This window comes from Gavia stellata, chromosome 17 (genome assembly GCF_030936135.1).
Source record: "Gavia stellata isolate bGavSte3 chromosome 17, bGavSte3.hap2, whole genome shotgun sequence".
Lineage (NCBI taxonomy): Eukaryota > Metazoa > Chordata > Aves > Gaviiformes > Gaviidae > Gavia > Gavia stellata.
In genome coordinates this window covers 2,811,928-2,834,309 of record NC_082610.1, presented here as the reverse complement: position 1 = coordinate 2,834,309, position 22,382 = coordinate 2,811,928, and the positions used below count along the sequence as shown (strand labels likewise).

The following is a 22,382-nucleotide window of genomic DNA, read 5'->3' as shown; positions in this document are numbered from 1 at the left end:
GTGGCTAGTGATGGATCTCCTGCTTCTTCAACTGGGGAAAAGGAGAATTTTCCATGAGGGCGACTGCGCAGCTGCAGTGCATTTCCACGTGCCGGTGCCAGGCTGGGTGCTGTTATCAAAGTCATCCTCCAGGTATTAATGGAGACTCTAATCCTTTCTAAAAGGCGGGTTAAAAGAGTCTTATCTGATCTTAATAACTTCTACGTAAAACTCTATAAAGGGATGAGAAAACCAACACAAAAATTGTGCTTTCTACTCAATTTTTAAAACACTTTTAAAAGGTCTCGGTAAAGATACCTGAACTACCAATTTGCCCTGCTCTTTCCCCCTTCCAGACTAACCCAGCAAGATGTCCTTCACTTATTCATTAGCTTATGTTTTTCTACATTACCCTGAAGAGCAGAGACACCCCTTCTACACGTACCTCCTACAAAAACTCTTCCGCTTTGCACTTCCCTGTATATCCCCTTTTCCATGCTTTCTTTCCCGTCGTGTTTCTCACCTTTCCCCACCCCGCCCCGCATCTCGTGACTACCCGATTAAACTCAGGGCTTTTATGTCCCCTACACAAGCTCTTTGTGCCACTAAAGCTACACCGTGCAACAAATGCAGCCTTTTACCTACTTGGCCACAGAAGAGAGTCTGTTCTCCTCTCATTGCCGCAGCTGGTTTGTGCCCCGGGAGCCAAACAAAACCCTGAACAAGTGCCGCATGAAGCCTTGCACTTGAACGTTGCGTATTCTATACCCATGTTTCATCCTGAAACTCCCGCAGCCGGCCGTGCTGCAAGACGATGATAGCGCTGGGGTTTTTTTGATAGGCACCTTTCAATGACTCGTCATTAAGTTATTACACAATTATCTATGTGGATTATCCAGATGAGGAGTTCCATGTGCAGACTTCATGTCTACGACCGTCTACCAGGTACAAGAGCCAATTCCAAAACGTACCCATCTCCTTACCAGTTCATTTCTCAGGAGGGAGGGCATGCTCAGGCAAATACACCATTCAAGCCCAGCGTCAGCATGTGTAGCCCGCCCTGCGTGGCATATCCACTGCTTAAAGTCATCAGCTCTGAATTACGAACTTCCACAGACTGACTGGTAAAGCTTGTTGTATACAAAATAACCACCAATTCCAATAACATTAATTATTCCTCTGGTGGAGCAGTCACCCGATGGACTATGACTATCAGCTAATACTGTAAGTTACCAATAATGTGTATTTTTATCTCTACAAGTCAAAGGAAGTCATGGCTTTGACTCAGACAAGCTGCTATGAAATGCTGAAACTCTCACTTCAGATCACTGCTCCTGCAACTTTTATGTTGCAAACTCTTGAGAAGGATGTGTGCTGCAAGCACATAGGCCAGATTAATGTGTCCGAATTTTTAAGTGTTATTACCATGACATCATTTTCTCCATTTCATGTATTTCCTTTTATTAAACAGAAATATTCCGAATACGATAACGTCTAGATGCCAAATGAACATATCTGAGGTGTTCATGTTTGTCCCTTTCGTTCAACTCCCTTTTCAACCACCAGACTCCATCACTCCTTTCTTTTAATTTTTTTTTTAATTATTATTTTTTTTAGCTGTATCCACAATTTATGGCATACACAGACCTCAAAGCTTTCTTGGGGGGAAAAAAACCAACCAAAAACCCAACCCAAAACAAAACATAAAAATAAACCCCCACAACCAAAACAAGGAAAGAAAGAGAGAAAAAGAGAGAAGGAAAACCATCTTCCCGGTGACCAGCCAGGAACAGAAGCAACGGGGCCTTCCAGACAACCATCCTTTTCTGGACATCCTCTCCAGTGGAGCAGGGAGTCCACGGAGCAGTTTTCCGACAGGAACAATACAGTTTTCATCAAAACCCACTTAAACTCATTACTGGTTGCTCCTGCCTGAGGTGATGTTAGCATGGACTGAAGCACACTTGACGAGGTGCAGGAGTTGCATGCTCCATGCACATGTCATCTACAAGTTTTCTGCGTCTACATTGCTGAGTAATATTTATTAGACATGCAAATGATTTATCTACTGTATTAGCCAGTAGGTTCTAAGGTCATAAACTAAAAGCTACAAGGCAAAGGGTAAAAAAATAGGCTAAGAAAGGATGATTCACTTACCCACGGCAATCAATTTTTAGGAGAAACCAGACATAACAGACAGAAAACCACATCAGAGCGCATCTGTGCAAGGCCCCGAGGATAACGGCACGTGGATACCGGGGTAGAAGCAGCAGGACAGCAGCCTCCAGGTGCATGGTTGCAAGGGAAAGGCAGGCTGCAGAGGGAACACCCTTAGCAATGCGAAGGTTAAAGCGTCCAGCGTGCTATGCAGACACACCTACAAGATTAAAATCCTGAAATTCAAAGGACTCAGCGCAGAAGGTGTCATGGTAAACTTTTCCCACATCACAAGCGATGAGCTTCAAGTCCACCTTAACGTAGTGTCTTGCTGACATTTATTATTATCCTTGTCTATTTTGAACCAAACTAAATAAAACTAGCAAGTCTTAGGAAAACATTCCTTTCGTTTCTGACTTCCGTCACCCCACACCACAGGAAAAGACTGTTTAATAGGCTGAAGTCCTTGTGCAGCCATAAGACCAGGCAGAAACGGAGGAAACCTATAGCGTGCCTTGGCACAAAGGCAGCACAAAGTGATTCTCACTGGTATAGAAGTGCTGCACATTCTTTCACTTCAGTCTCCGTTCCTGTTGCCTGGGTGGGGAGCATGGGTGGAGAAAAGGAGAGGAGCAAGACATTTTTAGATAGTCACTGTTGTCAGCTCCTTCAGGCTAATGGCAGCAGGCAAAACCAGAGCACCCTTGTCTGTGCGTGCCCTGAACTATGGCTGGGGCTGGACAGAAGCACAACAGCACCAGGACTGGAGGATTTCTTGCTTTCACTGGAGGAGGGTGGTCTCTTATCCCATGCATAAGCTTCCTCCTTCAACAGGAAGACACTGTTCAGTTTTGGGCCCCTCACTCCAAGAAGGACATTGAGGTGCTGGAGCGTGTCCAGAGAAGGGCGACGGAGCTGGTGAGGGGTCTGGAGCACAAGTCTGATGAGGAGCGGCTGAGGGAGCTGGGGTTGTTCAGTCTGGAGAAGAGGAGGCTGAGGGGAGACCTCATCGCTCTCTACAACTACCTGAAAGGGGGTTGTGGGGAGGCGGGTGCTGGTCTCTTCTCCCAAGTGACAAGTGATAGGACAAGAGGAAATGGCCTCAAGTTGCGCCAGGGGAGGTTCAGGCTGGATATTAGGAAAAACTTCTTTCCTGAGAGAGTGGTGAAGCATTGGAAGAGGCTGCCCAGGGAGGTGGTGGAGTCACCATCACTGGAGGTGTTTAAAAGACGTGTGGATGAGGCACTTAGGGACATGGTTTAGTGGTGGACTTGGCAGTTTTAGGTTAATGGTTGGACTTCATGATCTTAAAGGTCTTTTCCAACCTAAATGATTGTATATGATAGTTGGCTAGAGAGCAAATAAGTGTTGTGAATTAAAACATTTCATGGTTAACCATATGGGTTCCTTCCCCTGCTTTTCCAGGCCAGGTCAGACCACTGTGCTATTGAAAGATGAGACAAATAAAGGTCTGAGCTACTGGAAGCCAGTGTTGCTCCAATCCTAAGATTTCCTCATGCACCAGAACAGTGTCAGTTAGGGGGTGCAGTCTGTACCCTAAAACATTTGAACGCCTTGTATATTAATTTTGCTTAGACTCAGCCAGTGCCACTATAGAAAGGATTAATAAGCCTTCCACTTAGTAATGCAAAATGGTCACAAGAAAAGATACCTATCACCAGGAAAGCTGCCTTGTCCTGGAGAGCGGCCACAGATTCCCTCAGCCGTGAGAAAGACAGCGGTGAAAATGCAATTGGGTGAAAATACAATTGCACCGCAACACCTTGCATAACCTAATGACAGGGGTTCTTTTATTATTAAGTGCCCCAGGGCAAGGAAAAGATGGCATTGTCCCACCGTTAATAAAAGCATTGCCCTAAGCAGAGATCTCTAGCTGAGCCTGCTGTCAACGCAAGGAGCAGCACTCCTGTGGCAGAAGGGAACTGTTAAGTCTGACAGCCATCAGGTCGGTAACTCAACATGATAAAATAGAGCAAAACGATGCTAATTTTAGGCAGAATACCAAAATCTCCTTTTTAAGCCCAACACTAAGAAGTACGGTGAAAGTTGGGGGGGGGGGGGGGAAGAAAAAAAAAAGGGGGAAAAAAAAGGGGGGGATCTTTTTAAAGCAGGAGCCGAAATCCCGAGGAAAAGAAAATAGGCGGAGAAGAGGGGGTGCCCGCACCTCCCGGCGCGGGGCCCCCGCTGCGAGCGGGCGCGGGGGGGCGGCGGGGCGGCCCGGCCGCCTTCGGGCTTCGCAAGATCGCGGAGGGCCAATGGCAGGGACCGGCCCGGCGGCGGGAGGGCCGGGATTGGTGCGGGAGCTCTGCTGATCCCGGTGGAAACCGCACCGGTGCTGAATGGAGGAGGATGCTGGGGGGGGGGGGGGGGGGATGCGGGGGGGGGGGATGCTGGGGGGGAGGAGGATGCTGGGGGGGAGGATGCTGGGGGGGGGATGGGGGGGAGGATGGGGGGGGAGGAGGATGCTGGGGGGGAGGATGCTGGGGGGGGGATGCTGGGGGGGAGGAGGATGCTGGGGGGGGATGCTGGTGGGGAGGAGGATGCTGGGGGGGAGGATGCTGGGGGGGAGGATGCTGGCGGGGAGGAGGATGCTGGCGGGGGTGGAAGGGGCCGAGCTTCCCACAAAACAGGGCTGTGTGCGAGGAGAAAGTGCATCAGTCCGGGGAAAACCAGCCTAGGGGGCACTTCCGAGCAAGGGAGGGAGCGGAGGCATTGCAAGGGCCGGGCAGCGAGAGACAAAGAGGAGGGAGGACATGAGCGGAGGGAAGGGGAGAGCGCAGGGCATCAGCTGAGGGAAATCACGCAAGAAAAGCTCTTCCCCTCCGGCACGTCCCTGAGCAGCGCAGGGACGGGTTCCCCCCCACCTTTGGGCAAGAAGAGAAAGAGGCAAGTGGCCCCATGGGGAAAGGGGGTGAGAAAGGAGGGGAGTCGGGGGAACCGGAGGCGCAGCTCCGCTTCTACACCTGGGAGGAGATCCAGAAGCACAACCTGAGGACGGACAAGTGGCTGGTGATAGAGCGAAAGGTTTATAATGTCACCAAGTGGGCAAACAGACACCCGGGGGGTCAACGAGTGATCAGCCACTACGCCGGCGAAGATGCCACGGTAAGGACCCACGCCCAGACACCCACGCGGCCGCCTCCCAGCTCCCATCGGCGAGCGCTGACAGGTCACTGCCTTCCTGGCGCTCACTGAGAAGTGAGCCCGCTGCCTGCCTCTCTCCCCCCATCTCTCCCAGACCTGCTGTAGACCCAGCTCATCCCTTTCGCTGCTTTTCAGGAGCGAAAAGGTTGGGCCAAATTGATGCAACTCCTTGGCCATCGTCAACTCCGTTGAGCCACGGCAATTCGCCGCGTCTGGAAGATCGGTTGGTAGAGATTGCTGGGCTCTGCTTAAGTCCTGCTTGGTTTGTCTTTGTCTCTTGGTTGTGCTGTGCCTGGAGCTCTGAATCCATGAGCAAAGCGTCCCAAGTCTTTCCCCTCTTCAGCGCGTAGCTCCTGACACGCAGAGTCACAGCAGCCAAGCACAAGAAAGGGTTAACGAGAGGCCAGTCTGCCTTTCAAAGTTGCTTCTGTGAGGAGGGTGAGCTTGAGGCTTTAAAACAAGGAGCTTTTTAGCTTTTTTTTTCCCCAGGAGAGAATTCTCTAGAGAATTTAGTTACAGGTTTCTACAGAAAAGAAACAAACAAACAAAAAAACCGAAACCCATTTGCTGCTGCTACAGCCGCTCCTGCACTTGGTAGCTGGGCTCAGCTACCTCTCATGTTTCAGCAACTTAAAAAAAAACCCAAAACAAACAAAAAAAAAACCTTGAAAAAGGAACAAATTGCCTCAGAGATTGTTGCCTGCAGTTTCCCTCAAAGCCCCCTTCTTCAGAAGTGCACCCAGAGAGCCCGTTCTTTCCCCAGGGCATTAACCCATAGTTAATAAAATCTAAACTGCCTCAGAGCTTTTCTGAAAATGTGCGAATATCTGCATGGTAGGCGGCAGGAGAGCCCAAGCTGTAACATTAACTGTTCATCTCCCACGGCTCTTAACACCTTAGCAAGAAGGAGGCTCTGCGTGTGGCAGAATTAATTGGCAAGAGTTACTAACACTTTCCTTTCCGTCAGGCTCCATTTGCCTGCGGTCCGTGGTTATTCTCCATTCTTTTCCTTCAAGCACTGAGATGCGTTTTGGTGGTCCTCTTCCCTTCCAATAACTCCTCTGAATGAATAGCTTTCTCTGTCAAAAATATGGGCCAGATTTTACTTTCAGCTGCTTAAACGCAGGCCTGCTGAAACCAGAGGAGTTTGACTCCTCTCCCCAAGAATTTAACTCCAGTAGCTCCACTAGAAACCAAAAAGCATCTGCTCTTGCATTTGTTTCGAATCTACTGTTGCTGGTCCTCCTCCCTCCTCCCTACCCACCTCCCCTGAGTCCATTGCATCCCACCGTACTCAGAGCACTCTCCGTGAAGGCACGGTCTTAAAAATGCTCTGAAATTGTTCATCAGCACTCTGAGCACTAAACCAGAATTGGCATCTTGTTTCTAGCTTCCCTGTGGTGAATAACAGTTTACTGCCAAAAAATCTCTTTCTCATTCAGGGTGAGAAAGCCTTGGCCTTGACCCTGTCAAGGCTTAACTAACAAGTTTCTGTGTTGTGAGATATCACAACCAAAGAGCTTAGGAGGAGGAAAAGGCGATGCTAAAAATTCAGTTTAACATGTTTACATTTCTAGTTCTTAAATGGCTTTCATCTTTCGCAGATGCTCCTTAGCACACATGCAGTCAGGTCCTACAGTCCAGCAAACACACACCGAAGGAACCTCAGCATCTCGTCCATTTATCTTGGACCAATCCTTTAGAGGATCATGTCTATCCATCTACCACAAGCTGCCCACTGACAGACTCACTGAACTCCACACCTATGCCAGGCCACTCGAGAGATACCCTGCTTGGTGATGCGTGAGCTAATTCATCTCAGGATGCTCACAGGACCGCTAACTGAGGAACTTCCATGAAAGCTCTTGTGTTCAGCACGCTCAGCTTATGCCGTCAGGTTAGGAGCACCCAGGCTAGCTTAAGCATGAATTTCCCCTACAGGTACTGACAACACAGAGCATTCATTCATTTTAGGTCATATGTTAACATGCTGAGACAGAATACTAGTCTGGGACAACCTGTTCTGGTATCACATCATGCACAGTGGCCTTCAGAGAATGAAGGCAAGAGTGTGCAAGGGCACCTTGCAGTCTCTCTGTTTCGGAGATGTTCAAGGATGTGAAAGAACATCCTTGTACTGACTGCACTAAGCACTTCAAATGCTCAGGTACAGCTCATACCTCAATAATATGAATCTTTTTTCACCAAAAGCAGCTGGAATAATTCCCACTTGCCCACATCCCATAAGACACTTCAGCTTCTTCAGCCAGTAGACCACAAAGTTGGGAAGTCAGGTGTAAATATCACATGGCACTTCCCAGAGACTACCTTTTGCCTTTTGCTTTGTATCTCCTCTAGTACAGAGCTGGGGACAATTCTAAAATTCAGGCAGTATCTTATATTCGGGACCTATTAGTAAAGGAGGTGCGTGAGATACAGCTAATAAAAAAGCAATCCTTCCATCACTGTAGCTTTCTGTCTGATGATGGTAAGAGTATTCAGGAAATGTTATTCTCTCCCCTGCTTGGAGGCTAGACTGAAAAAGCCCATTCTCAACATATGCCAATGACATATATGTGTATTACGTCTCAGTGAAGTGGAAGATAGGTAGTGTAGTTTTGAGTAACAACTTGTTCGGACATGCATGATTGCATTTCTGACCAGTTGCAACCTTTACTCTCCATCCTGTCCAGAAAGAATCACAGAATCATTAAGGTTGGAAAAGACCTTTAAGGTCATCAAGTCCAACCATCAGCCCAACACCACCATGAAGTGAGGCTATTAAGTTCAGAGGCAGAGAAGAACTCTCCCTGGAAAAGTCATGATAGAGCATTGATAAGCATGTTTAGAAAACAGATGGGCTAGTGACAGGGAAGCCCCAGGCAGACAAAAATACCTTCTAGATGGTCAGGCAGAAGCTGCTGTTCCGAGTCACCCACCAATTAATACAACACAAAGCAGCGAGATCTCCAGCACAGTGATCAGGTGGTACCTGGTCAGACCTCCAAAGACTTTTTTTTTCCCCATTAGTTTAAATAATATTGAGTCAACATTCTTTAATACTTCTTATGTGTTCACCCTCTCCCTCTTTTTTTGCCCCCAAATTGCAAAACCTTGCAGCAGGAACAGTCAGCTGTTCACTTCCCCATTTATTCTGCTCTTCCCTCCTCTTTGACATCATCTGCAAATTGTACCAGGGAAGGAAACTAGCACCCAGTCCTAACGTTTCAGTGGCACGTTTATGGGTCCCAGAGCGGAAAATGCTACAATAACTGAAGCGCTAGTAAAAAAGGCTGCTACCAGTTGTAACCTTGGCCAAGTCAGTCCTTTAGTGTATCATCCCCTCTGTAGAAGGGAGAGGACAGTATTTCTTAACCTCAGATGGGCTGTGAGGATAACACCAGGGAGGGTGAAGTATGCAGAAATTACAGTAAAGCAAATTAAATTCCTCCAAGTAGAGAAGGAAGCTGATGACTCCGGACAAAGATTTCTTTGCATGGGAAACTCTAAACTGTTTGCAGCACAGGGCTGAAGAAAGAGCTTTGCTGGCCCTAGAGTTTTGCCTTCCTTTTGGCACCAGGAAAGTAACACCAGCGTCTAAGCCAATGCAGCCAAAAAGTACTGGTCTTACTGATGTTTGAAGCTGGGATAAGTTTTGCCAGTGGTGCAGTCTTCATGGGTGGAACTGGACAAATGGATCCAAATTTTCCCCTGTGGTAACAGGAATCACTTTGTCCCTGAAATCAGTTACAGAAGGGGATAGTTTCGATGCTGGCATGAGAGTTGAGCTGAGAGTACCTAGGAAATTCTGGTGCTTTACAAAAGAAGTGCACCTCAATTTCATCTCTGGCGTTTCGGTTTGCTGCCCCCATTGAACTGAGTTTTTTTTCCCCCCCTCCTTCCTTCTTCCCCCATAGCCTCTGGCATTTTGTGGCTTTTATAATCTTTAAATCATTCCACAGAGTTTTATTTCTCTCCTGCACCTGTAGCTAGCTTGTCTCTCCTCCCCGACCCCCCCCACCAACGCTGCACCTCTAACTTCTCATGTATCATTTCTTTAACTTCAAGTTAAATGGCTCAGGTCAGCTTTCACTCTCCCTCCTTCTACGTCTCCCACAGCAAAACTTCTGTGGTCAGGGTATTATTCTGAAGGTCAATCCAAAGTCTTGGAATCAGGTGAAATTTTGTATTGATTTTGGTGGACTTTGGGACCAAGGTTGTTGGCTGGTATTGTTGAACACCAGAGCTAGCTTTTGATGGAGGTCAATTCCCAGAAGGGTCAGCTGGACCCAGTGAGCACTTCCCAGTCTGCCCTTTCTGTTTAGAGCCTGAAGGGAGGTTTTAGTTGGTCCCTACTATTGTTAGGCAATGGAAAAAAGGTAGAAAGGCTGAAACATGGTACTCTTGACTTCTATTTTTGACTGTTTTTTTCTGTACTGGTCTTAGCACTTCATATAATTACATCTTTACAGCTCTCGTAAAGGTGATGTTCTAGAGTTAACTCCAGTTCTGTGCAGAAAGAAAAGAGCAAGGACAGAGTAAGAGTTTCTGACCTTGGTCAACTTTCTGTCCCTACCACTGTCTTTGAGGTTAAAATTCAAGCCATGTCACGTGAAAGGAGGGGTGTGCAAGATCTCACTACTAGCAGCAGATGCATCAAATACATGCTCCCATCAGACATCCGTAGGACATAGGTGGACAAAAACATGTGGAAAGGGGAAGGACTACAGAAAAAGAAGAGCCAGGCAAATTCATGAATGCCAGGATCAAAAAGACTCTACAAACAAGGCATTGTCCCTCCATATTAGAAGAAGTCTCGAAAATATGTAAGAAAAATAATATTCCAGCTGGGTTTCCTGCTTTTCCAGCCTCAGGAGTATATGGGATAGGTTTTATTTCAGAAGTTTCATTGACATGGAGTTTTCATCCCTCAGTTAGATTCTGTTGCTGAAACTTAACAAGCTATTTATGTCTATCATCACATGCCGGAGAGACTTCAGTAAAATGTACCCAACATTCAAGGCATGTAATGAACACAAAATGTGCAAGCAGTCTCACAAAAGATTAATGGGCCTATTACAGGGACAAGCAGCCGTATACCACAGCACAGCAGAAATGACAAGAAGTCTTATCACATGTATTGATAACTTTAATCTCTTCAAGACTGCTAGCCTGCTTAGCATATTTCAGAGTAATGAATGAAGTTGCTTTTTGGTGTAGGTCCCTTTTTGAATGGGGTCCTAGCCACTGCAAAGTTTGATAGCAAGCACTTTAAAGCAATTGATGACAGTTCTGGTATACAACCAAGTTTTTGGTTTGGTTCCTTTCTAAGACATTTTACTTGGACGTGCATGGAGATGGAATTGCCTACATATCTAGAATACGGTTCTAGAATAAAGAAGAGTTAAGGTAGCATTCAGTTACTCATCTTACAGAACAAAAAGAGAAAGGTAGTCTCCAAAATGAAAAGTCACTGTGTTTTCCTCAGCTGTGTTAGTGCTGGGATCTACAGGTCTGGTCAAAACATACAGTACTATTATTTGTATCTGCAGTCATGTCCAGATTCAGCCACCACAGTCACCCCCTCTCTTGAATTGCCTCCAGGCAGCAGACTTTCAAAGGGTATTTATATCCTAGTGGGGATTTGCACAAATTCCTCTCTGCCTACCTTCTAAGGGAATTAACAGGATTTAGGTATTTAGTTGCTTAGAAAAAATTTCTTGAGGTGCCTTTCACCATATGTCTAGATAGTATCCCAGATCTCACCATTCACTTCCTATTAGGTAAGCAAATTCATCAGCCTCTAGTAGAAGCACTGCACCGAACCGCAATCACAGAGAGGGAAGTCAGTCTGGCACCCCCCTTTCACAGTAACGTGGGGGAACAACTGCAAAGGACGGTGCTAGAGATGGACAGGAATGACACGATGAGTAGAAAGCAACAGCTAACTCCTGTATCTCACACAGTTACTCGTATTTCCACTCCAGGATGCATTCCAGGCCTTCCATATCAATCCCACCTTGGTTCAAAAGTTTCTCAAGCCATTACTTATTGGAGAGCTTGCTCCAGGGGAACCTAGCCAGGACCGAGATAAAAACGTGAGTATTTTTTCCGAGCTGGGGTTTGTGATGGGTGTGTTCCACCATTTTTTTCCTCTTGGGATGTCCTCCGTGTCAGAGGCAGGTGGATTATAAAGGTGTCTTCACTACAGGCAGCTCCAGAGAGGGACAAAAGTGCTCAGTGACTGAACACCTCCGTGTAGCAATGTGCACATCCCAGTATAGATTAAAATGTGTGTCGGAGGGAGGCGACACATTCAGACTGGCTGTACAAGCCTTTCCTTTCCCACAGAGCCACCAACAGCTCTGTCTATGGTAATCGCGTCCCATTTCTAGCAGCCCATTCCAGGTGCCCAGGCTGGACTGATCCTGTACTGAAGGGAAGTGGGAACGGAGACATGTGGACTGGGATATGTGCACCAGCTCTCGTGATGGGTGTCCCTTCTGCTATTCCTTCTCCAGTGACCAAGCTCTAAAACTCATGTCGTCACTTGCCGGTTACAGGGCAAGGAGAGGAGTAGGCAACGGTGTCTGAAAAGACTTCCACACAAGTTGCTCACCACCTCAACAAGACTTGACTTTTTGCTCTGCAGCTCCCTTTGACAGATTAACTCCCAGGAAATACCTCTTTGAGACTCAAACTGGCTTATCCTGCTGAGCCCAGTACCAGCAGAGCTCCGGAGAACAGTCATATTTGTGCCGTGCACGGCACGAGCAGTAGGCACCTATGGGTGAGGTGAACCAGATGCCTCTTTTTGGAGCGGCAACCCAGCAAGTACCTTTTCCACCCACTCCACATCCTCAGGGCAGCTCTGTGTCCCTCCCAGACAGTCCGTTCATTCATTATTCAGGCACAGTGCATGGCATGACTAGCTCTTGCCAAGAAACTCAATCCTGTCCTCTTGTTTGTGACCGGCCATGATTATGATATATCTGTATCACTCACAATAGAAGAGATGATGCTAACCCGCATTAACCTGGGAAAGCTCTTCATGAATGATTGCACGGTAGCTGAGCCACATATTAAATAGATGACGGGTGCTCTGATATTGGGTGCTCATCATCAGAGCTTGGGAATTATGCATAAGTGATAGGACTGAATGCTCTCTTTCTCCAGCTGCCTCTTTAATATTTGTAAAGCTCATTCAGATGAGAGTAATCAGCTGATGTAACTCTCAACAGAGCCAGGTAGTGCTGCTGATTCACAGCAGCAGGCTTGAATTACTCTCCCAGCTCAAGGTGCAAAAGGTCAGGACATGGGCTCAGACCAGCTACGATGTTTATTCACAGGAAAGTGCTTTGAAAGGCTAGAATACAGTGTGAATATGGAGGCAGGTCCTTCCTTACTTCTGGAGTAACCAACCAATGCAAGAAACAGCCAGAGTTCTAAGTATGGAGCTTGGCCTTCCTTCCCCAGACACGTTCAGACTTACTTACAAGCTTCATACTGTGTCTTGCATGTCTATTTTGCAGTCCCAGCTGGTGGAGGATTTCCGGACCCTGAGGAAGACAGCAGAGGACATGAACTTATTCAGAGCAAATCCTTTGTTCTTCTCTCTTTACTTGGGCCATATTATTGCAATGGAAGTTTTGGCTTGGTTAATGGTTTCATACTTCGGTACTGGCTGGATCACAACTCTCATCCTTGCCTGCATCCTTACAACTTCCCAGGTGAGAAGTAGTAGGCACAGAGCATACTGGCTATGCAAACCGTTCAGGAGAAGGCCAGCATGCACTGAACTTTTCATATTAGATTAATTACCAGTGCAAAACATTCACACCAGTGAAAAATATTCACAACATACCTGCCACTGTTGTGCCTTCTGGCCACCCCTACCCACTGCTGACTGTGGCTCACGCATTTTTCTGGCCTCTTTGGCCTTTCCTTCCACACGTTGGTGGACTTGGTAGTGTTAGGTTTACGGTTGGACTCGATGATCTTAAGGGTCTTTTCCAACCTGAATGATTCTATGATTCTGTGTTCCTCTCCAGAATGAGAACAGAGATCTTCACCTTCTCACTTCAGTTAATTCCCTCTCTTCCTCACACTCACAACTTGCCTTCTATCTCCATTTTCTTTTGTGCTTCACTCTCATTTCAAACAGCTTCCTAACTACTTGTTTTCCCTTCATCCCAGGCCCAGGCAGGGTGGCTGCAACATGATTTTGGACACCTCTCTGTCTTTAAGAAGTCTTCCTGGAACCACATCGTCCACAAATTCGTCATTGGACACCTGAAGGTAAAGGACATTGTGGACCCAGGGCACTGTGGAAACAACTGCAGTCACTTTGACTATGTTAAAGTAGGAAACTGCAGCTCTACGCCTTTCCACAGTGAGCAGAAGCACGGAGAAGTTAGTGACCATTGCACATGGAGCTGTTGTGCAGAAGAGATAAGAGGGTGTAACCATAGCTGTTAGAGAACCCAGGAGTTCCACAAGCTTCAGTGGAACTGCGCCAATTTATAGCAGCTGAGGACAAAGCTTATTAAATTGCATAAAACCCTATTTTAACATCCTGTCATATTTTCACCGTGCACTCCACTAAGGTATAATATTTTTCAAATATCCCATCCTACTACATCCCATCCATTCAAGATGCCTTCAGAACTTCTATCCTGGGCAAGGTCCAGTGCAGTGCAGGCATTTCAGCATCCACCTGCAGTAGGAATTTACAGAGGGTGGGATATGGCTTTGCCCATTCTCCCAAACCCACGTCATCTTGCCTGGCTCCTCAAGTACAGGCAGCGGGGTCAAACCGGTATAATAATCAGTAAGGCAGCAAGAGGGTTTAGTGGTGGACTTGGTAGTGTTAGGTTAATGGTTGGACTCGATGATCTTAAGGGTCTTTTCCAACCTAAATAATGCTGTGATTGAGCTACTTATAACAACTTCACATGTGCGAAGACATGGTGACATGCAACTTGCACATAGTGTATTTATTCCCTGTTCTTTCAATATGGATGATCCGTAGCGAGGGCAAATCAGCCCTCTGAAACCAACAGTCTCACAGCAACTGACAGCTTAGCCACTTACTGCTTATTGCCCTTTCAAAAGCAAATAACAGTTTGGCCATAATCAGAGTCGCACTGTTCTAGTTTATATAAATGAATGGGTAATCCCACCATTAGAGGAACTGTACTTTTCCATGGATGAACTCCTTGTTCTTGTATCTGCCCAGGGTGCCTCTGCAAACTGGTGGAACCATCGTCACTTCCAACACCATGCCAAGCCCAACATATTCAAGAAGGACCCAGATGTGAACATGCTACATATTTTTGTCCTCGGAGATACGCAGCCTGTTGAGGTAAGGCAAAGTGGGTAAAACATGGAAAAATCATTGTCCTAAAGGGCTTCAGAGAATGCTTGTGCAAAACCAGGAGCTGGCTAGTATCAGTAGACATGACTTACGCAGTCAAGACTTCCAGGAGTGCTAAAAAAATAAATGCTTCATCCAGGGTTTTCATCTGTCTATGTTGTCTGACAGGAGTTTGGCCATCGTTTGCTCCCCATCGTTGGGCTGAAGAGCAAGATTTACAATATAGTTCCCTATCCGTTTCCTAGAGTGACCACAGGAGAAAGTGTTTTGGGGTAGCTTGGGAAAAGCAATGAAGATGGGACTGGAAAGAAAGTAGAAAGCCATTAAAGACAACTTCAGCCTGCTGGCTTGAAATATCAACACGAGGGGGAAATATGGTGTTCCTCAGTACTTCATCAAGAACATTTCAAAACTGATCTTCCATTTCCACAGAAAATATCTTCCAATATTAGTCAGTCCATCTGTGCCCCAGACAATCTGTACAAGGTCCTCCCTGCTGAAGCCTGTGCCATGCAGTTGAGGGGACATTGCTTGCATAAGCAATACCGTCTTACTTTCTTACATTAACTGTGTACTGACATGCTGCATGTGAAATAACAGGCTATGTTAAGGGATTTCAATTCAATCTGTCCTTCTAGAGCCAAAATATTTACTGTCTACTGTATAAAAACCTCCACAAAGGACTTAAACCATGTACCATCCTTGGTATTTTTACAATGGAACAAGAATTTCTAGTTTTAAAAACAAAAAACAAACCAAAGGAAACAAACAAAGAAACATCTGCAGCAAGTACAACACAGGGGAATACAACATTAAAAAGTTAATGGTTTCTCAGCCAGCTTTATACTACTGAGAAAGTAACTCCAGACACATGTAGGGGACACACATGCTAGTATATGGACACGTATAGAGAACGTCTTGCTCACACAGAATTTTCAAGAGGCAGAAGGGCTCTTATATATAACTAAAATGAAAGCCTTCTCCTGGAGTATAAAAAAGCCATTATCTAGAAGATGTAAATCAGTATCACACTCTTAAATGTGTGAGTACAATCCACTGGAAAATCTTGTGCTTGATAAGTGGGTTTAAAAGCAGACTGTGGTTCTACCACTTGAAGGAAAAACTAAGAACATAAACATTTCTGACAACAAGGAAAACTGGGTCTCCCTCCTACAAAATATCTGAAATGTTAGGCCAGCATCAGTCTATCCCAATACTCTTTCACGCTTGTATATAATCCTTTTCCAGATGATGCTAAGCACACAGCCTTTCAGAGCTCAGACCAGAGTGAATGATGTGGCTGATTTATTGGTGTTACAGGACTTGCCTTCATTGGGAAGTTGCTATGCTGGAAGCAAAAATGCGAGTTCACAGCAATCCAGATTCTCAATGCGTTAGCTCCTTGTGTGAACACTCCTAGAGCTCAGAAGAGACACTTCTGTATAGCTCTAGATATTTCACTAAGGAGAGGAGGTTAGGAGACCAGGTCCTCTTGGCTCCCTCTTTTCACTGAGAAGAAATGGGCACCTGCAAAAATGCAACAATCCAAGGTCCGAACGTGTGTTTGGAGAAACTTCTCTGCATCTGCTCTCTGTAGGTGGTCCATAGTAACACAGGAATCGGTGCAGAATAGCTCTCAATGACAGCACCCTGTTTCCTATCACTTACATGTCGAACTACAGACACAACATTACAGATTTAAGCACGTCTGTGTGACTTGCTGTAGTAACAGCTAAGGACCATGCTAGTTTTCCCACTGTTGGTAAAGTAAACTTTTACAAGATCTGGCTGATGGCAGGAGTTCATGGGGGCTGATGGCTGCAGAACTTAAAAAGGATCAATGGCTGGGACATTTTTCAGAGAAGACTACCCAAAGGTCAGTGTCTTGCACTGGCATCCCATGTAGTGACTTACCAAAGGTCGAACTTTATGCCTATCACATTTGTATGGGTAATGATGGAAATGTTGGCAGCTCTTAGCACAGCCACAGGCATGGCAGAAGGTGGAGAAATGCATTAAAATGCTATCAGGCTCTCAAGTAAGTAGAAATTATCTGAATATCAAGCCAGAAGACTTTAAAAATGAATTTACACCCATCACAATTACAAAGTCAAGATATTTAACCATACCAAAACACTTTCTACCTGGCAGTGGGAATTTAGTCAAAACTCTCCAGTCAATAAATAAAGTATTGCAGAGAATCTTCTCTTACATGTGAGTGTCAGAATCCAAGCCTGAGCTTTCTCCTCTGTGTCCTGCAGTATGGCAAGAAGAAGCTGAAGTACCTGCCTTACAACCACCAGCACGAGTACTTCTTCCTCAGTGAGTATCTGCCCTGCGCTCTTCCTTTTTCCCTGAATGCCAGTTGACCTTTCCAGCCCCTCCCGTGTTAGCAACGCAACTCCTTAAGTCTCAACTCATCCGACCCTTCCTCAGGACCACCATCCCCTGTGCAGGTCCCAAAATCAGTTCAGTATATTCTCCATGATAACCAAGCATCTTGAGCACGGCCAGCGTGGTTGTGTAAAGCCAGGCAAACAACTGAGACTGGGAAATAACCTCTGTGTGAGAGGCTCCATGGAAAAAATGCATGTTGCTAGTTAATGCTCTGTGATAAGTCAAGATGAACGGGTGTGCAGCAGAGCCTCCTTTCTTCACAGAAAGGCACCCACCCCCCATCACCAGCACCTCACCTCTCTCACCAGTGCTAGGCAGACTTTCCCTAGAACCAGTCCTAAATCACAGAATCACAGAATCACTAAGGTTGGAAAACAACCTGTAGGATCATCAAGTCCAACCACCATACCCACTAAACCATGTCCCGCAGTGCCACATCTACACATTTCATGTCACACACCTTTCCACCCCTCTGATGGCCAAAACATTTCCCTTTGCTTTGCAGTCTTCCCGCCTCTGCTCATCCCTGTGTATTTCCAAATCCAAATCATCTCGACCATGATCAGGCGCAGGTTCTGGGCGGTGAGTGAAACGTTCCCTCAGTCTTTATGGGATCCGGCTAGCTCACAAGAAATCGTACTTGAGTAGGGAGGGAGGCCAGTGGGCAGGGATCACACTTTGCTGAATTAATTACCCAGCGTCCCACCATCAGCAGCAAGAACACGTTATATGAGATAGGCAAAGCGATGCCTAATGTCTTCTCTCTTCCCCTAGGACCTAGCCTGGGCCATCAGCTACTACATGCGCTACTTCATCACATACATCCCATTCTATGGCGTTCTGGGATCCCTGTCTCTCCTCACTTTTGTCAGGTAGGAGACAAAGGGTCTCCCTGCTGCTCTCCCCTCCCTCCAGTGCCAGGCTCACCAAGTCTCAGCTCTGCTGTGCCCCACAGGCCTTCCCTGTTTACGTTCTCTGCAGTCATTGCCCACAGGGTGTTATCTTGGGTGTTCTCAATGCTTCACTTTCCTCTTACCGTCTCCCAACTCCGCGTCCCCGCAGCAGAGCTGGTTCTGGTCCTAAGCATCTTCCCCTGCCCTTGTGACAGTTCAGCAGGATTCTCCTTTCTTTCCTCATTCCCTGTTCTCACACGCTGCCTGATCCCAACACATTTATGCATTTTTTTCCACTTTGGTCAAGGCTGGACCCTTCCAGAGTGCCTCAAGCCACCCTCTTCCCAGCTTACTGGGAAGGTAATTCATGAGCCCTCCTGAGCACGGTACGTGCTTCCCAGTAAGTGAAATGCTCACCACTTCCCCCAGTGTGGAAGACTGCATGGCCCGTACACTGACTAGTACCAAAGAATGGCATCTAGTCCCACAGTCAGCATTAGGTTTAGGAAAACATTTCATCACAGTGAAAAACGTTTTCTAAAAAAAATAAATTCGTTTTTGGAGTAAAAAGAAAAGGCAACAGATGTGCAAAAACCTTCACAATATCAGACCTTTTGCCTCCACAAAATTTAACGTCACTGTTCATGACTTCAGTTTTCAAAGTTTCAAAACGCTTTGGACCTAAGGAAAAGAGGAGATTGCAAAGACAGACATTTGTGTAAGTGCGTAGGCAACTTTTCGGTCTGAAATCAAGCTGAAAAACTTATTACAACCGACGTATTATTTCCAAAACTTCTGTATTTTGATTAAGCTAATAGAGCAAGAAGAAAGGCCAAACTGCAAATTCAGATCATCTGCTCTTTCAGAAAACAAGCCTAAAGAGTAGGACAAGGATGCTTCTGGACAACTGCCTTGTCAACATACAGCTGAGTCTCAGCGTAGAGAAACTACTTTGGGTAAAGAGAAGAAATTGCCTTTCTGTAGATTGCTGTACAGGTGCTAAAAATGCCGTTAAATGCCGTAAGCAATAAACAAGCCGCTCTAAAGCGATACCCAGCCCAGGGCAGAGCTGAGACTTATGGTAAAGGTATGAGAGAGCAAAGGGAAGCTGGGAGCCCCGGTGCACTAAGCTTGACGCCCAGAAAGCTAACACCAACAGGCAGCTGGCGTCTGAAACTAATGTATATCCAGCAAGCAATGGGAAAGATTGAAAACGGTTCTGAGAATTTCTAAACAGGGGCTTGTTTTTTTCAAGGAGTTGGATCATCTTTGTTTACCGAAAGGCAAAAGTAGCACGAGAGATCAATCCACTTCTAAGGAAGAGGGACAGCCCAGTAGGATGTCCTACTTGTATTTAATCATAATTGGGTTAGTCCCAGAGGTATAAAGAGGGGAAGGAAAATTCATCACAGAAGGGATTCTCTCTGGTTTCCATAGAAAGAGAGGTATTTACTTCCATCCCTCGGAGAAAGACTTTCCTCACAGGTTGCGTCTTCTGCTGCTCCCCGTGAACCCCACTCTATTTACCCCGTGTCCCGATCCGCAATATCAATTATCACGCTTTTTGCCTGTTTGTTTTTGAAGGTTTCTGGAAAGTCACTGGTTTGTGTGGGTCACCCAGATGAATCACATTCCGATGGAAATTGATTGTGAGAAGCACAGAGACTGGCTGAGCTCTCAGGTAACTGGGAGGGGAAAGAACACCCCTGACTCACCCCAAAATGATTAGAAATGTACTCAAGCAGCAGAGAGGTTACCACTATCCCCAGGTACTAGTATATGGTCTCTGTCCACGACCCCTCCCATAAAGATGTTCCCCCCAAAGCCAGCAATGCCAAGTCAAGACATGGAAAGCCAAACTTCTGTAATTAATTTGACAATCAAAAGGTCCCTTCAGATTTGGGGCAGTATCAGGTTCCAGAAGCAGGATTTCGCTTTCCTGTGTGGTGTATTTTGGCATATACATATGAGCAAATAGAAGACCCCCAATGAAAATCAAAGCTGAAGAGAGCTTTCAATATATTTCTAAATATATATATTAATATATATATTTCAGCAATAAGGACTGAAATGAAAACCAACTGCTTTCTACATCTTTTTAATGCCTGGTCAGAGAAATCCACCCTGCTGAAAGGATACCTCTTACTTACAGTGGTCCAAGTCCTACACAGACCTGGAGGATAATGAGAGCAACTTTGACACTGGCCATATGAATGTAGTATAACTGAGCTGAGGGAAGAAATAATCTCATGTGTCAATTAGTATAATTAGTATTTGTAGTTGTTAATGGTGAGCTTTCAAAGTCTGGCAGTCAATTTCTCTCCCTTTTGCTTAAAGCACTAAAAAAACCAGCCCTCCCTTGTGCTAAAAGCACTGTTCATGAAAGCACCTAAGCATTTGTTTTAAATTAATAGATTCACTGAAGTCGTGGGAATGTTCAGATGTTCACCTTAAGCTTTTGCTCAAGCGCTTTATGCAACTGGAATTTGTAGACCGAGAGAGAGAGAGACGGGTTGTGAGAGTGAGGGGTTTGGAGAGGGGGATTATAGGGGAGATATATTGGGTGGGAGGGAGAGACAGAGAAAATGTGTGTACAACAGAGAGAAGGAGGTAAGCCTCTGACACTGATGTGGCTTTATGATGCATCTTGCGGGCGGGATGAGGAGAGTATATCTCCTATAGTTACCGTGTAGAAATCACAGCTTAGCCAGCTCAGAGTGTAAGAGGATTTTAAGAAAGACTACCTCATTTTACAATCATTAATAGCAAGAGTAGCTAAGAAATATTTCCAGACTATTCAGATTTTGCACGTAAGGCAAACTGGGCCATAACTAGATGGGATGGGGAAAGCAGGCTTTCTGTGCCCATGCATTTTTCCTCCCTCGTTTTCCCCCTTGGTACCGTTGTTCTTCAATGGTACTGTCTGATCTTCAATGGGGGAGGCTGAGATTTAGGAGTCTATACTTGGACTGAGACGTAACTCATCACCAAATGTCCACAAACTGCCTCCTTATATTGTCCCCTTTACCACCGGTGAAACCCGTGGAGACACGGTCAGCAGCACAGGAGATGACAGTGAGCCCTGCGGGAGGATTAAAGCTCCCCTTGCTGCAACCAGCTATCTCAGCACCGCGGCCGCCTGCACTCTGGCAGCTCAGTAGAGCAGTAAGACACGTATCAGCTCCTGCCAGAAGCAAGAGGAGCTTCGTTCTGATTTTAGGGTGAGACTTCACTAATCTTCACAGCTGCTTTCTTGCTGTCACAGATGGCAGCCACTTGCAATATCGAGCAGTCCTTTTTCAACGACTGGTTCACCGGGCACCTGAATTTTCAAATCGAGCACCAGTGAGTATGGACCCAGAATTGTTTGGCCATTACCGGGTTGTCACAACACTAGACTTGAGGGGAGGGAAAGTCTGCTAAAGGCGCATGTGTGGGATGGGGCAGGATCTCTGGAGCACTACCATATGCCAAGGAAAGAGAGTCCCATAATACTGGGGGGTCATAGTGTGCTTCTACTACAGGCATGGCATCTTTCTCTCTTGCTACCAAATACTTCAGCTTTCACTCTCACAGTTTTAATTTGGGGGTTAATTAGGAGTCAGTGGTATGAATCTACCAGTTACAATGGCTGTGGGGTCATATCATAAGCTAACTACTTGAACTTGAGTATCCATTTCAGAAATCTCCTCTCCCTGACTACAAGCACTTCAGTGTTTTATAGCATGGGACAGCTGCGTGGGACTGCGTACACTGCTGGCTACCAGGTTTCAGGAAAGATATTAAAACCAGGGTCATACGGACAGTCTGTTGCCAGTGAGAACACAAAATGTAAAAGAGACGGCATTTAGGGTAAGGCTGACTGGTTTGGAAGTCAGCTTAGGGAATCTCCATTGAACAGCACAGGGCAAGGTGATCCCAAATTCTTCTTTACCTGCTTCTCTGGTCCATGAGCTTCCAGAGTTGGGAAAGTGGGTTGCTGAGAATTCAATTCAGCACAAAACAATTAGTACTGCCCGAAGGAAATGGGCTTTTTCCTCACTCCTGCTTCCCTTGTATTCCACTTGTAGCGTCCTCTCCTGCGTGAACTGACTTTCATTGTCTTTCCTCAACACAGCTTTGTTTTGAGACATGGCAGAGTGGCAGGAGAATCAATGCATTCCATTTTCACAAGCCTCCTTGAAACAGAGGACTGTAAAGCATGGATATCGCCCTGTGCCTCTCTTTTGTCTGCTTGTGCAGCTTGAGGAGAAGGCATTAATAATTAGCCCCTAGGAGGAGGCAGACGGAGATGCCCATCCCTTGGGGTTAGTCTCTAGAGTTTTCTCAAGTTTGTTTTCTCTTTCTCTATTCAAGCCTGTTTCCAACAATGCCACGGCACAATTTCTGGAAGGTGAAACCTTTGGTGAGGTCAT

The 22,382-nt window shown here is 46.1% G+C and overlaps 1 protein-coding gene across 1 annotated transcript; it reads left to right on the top strand.

The window, feature by feature from the left end:
* Positions 1-5,055: 5,055 nt before the first annotated feature.
* FADS2 (fatty acid desaturase 2) lies at positions 5,056-21,316 on the top strand. The gene is made up of 10 exons (XM_059826103.1): positions 5,056-5,262; positions 11,289-11,399; positions 12,834-13,031; positions 13,549-13,662; positions 14,540-14,665; positions 16,939-16,999; positions 17,580-17,656; positions 17,849-17,946; positions 19,552-19,648; positions 21,233-21,316. The coding sequence occupies exons 1-10, from the start codon at positions 5,056-5,058 to the stop codon at positions 21,314-21,316; spliced, it is 1,173 nt and encodes a 390-aa protein (XP_059682086.1).
* The last annotated feature ends 1,066 nt before the right edge of the window (positions 21,317-22,382 follow it).

Excerpts from the sequence above, each read along its gene's own strand:
- FADS2 (XM_059826103.1), top strand. The coding sequence starts at position 5,056 with ATGGGGAAAGGGGGTGAGAAAGGAGGGGAGTCGGGGGAACCGGAGGCG. Across the intron at positions 5,263-11,288 it reads ACGCCGGCGAAGATGCCACG|GATGCATTCCAGGCCTTCCA; the intron begins GTAAGGACCCAC and ends TTTCCACTCCAG. Across the intron at positions 13,663-14,539 it reads GTCACTTTGACTATGTTAAA|GGTGCCTCTGCAAACTGGTG; the intron begins GTAGGAAACTGC and ends GTATCTGCCCAG.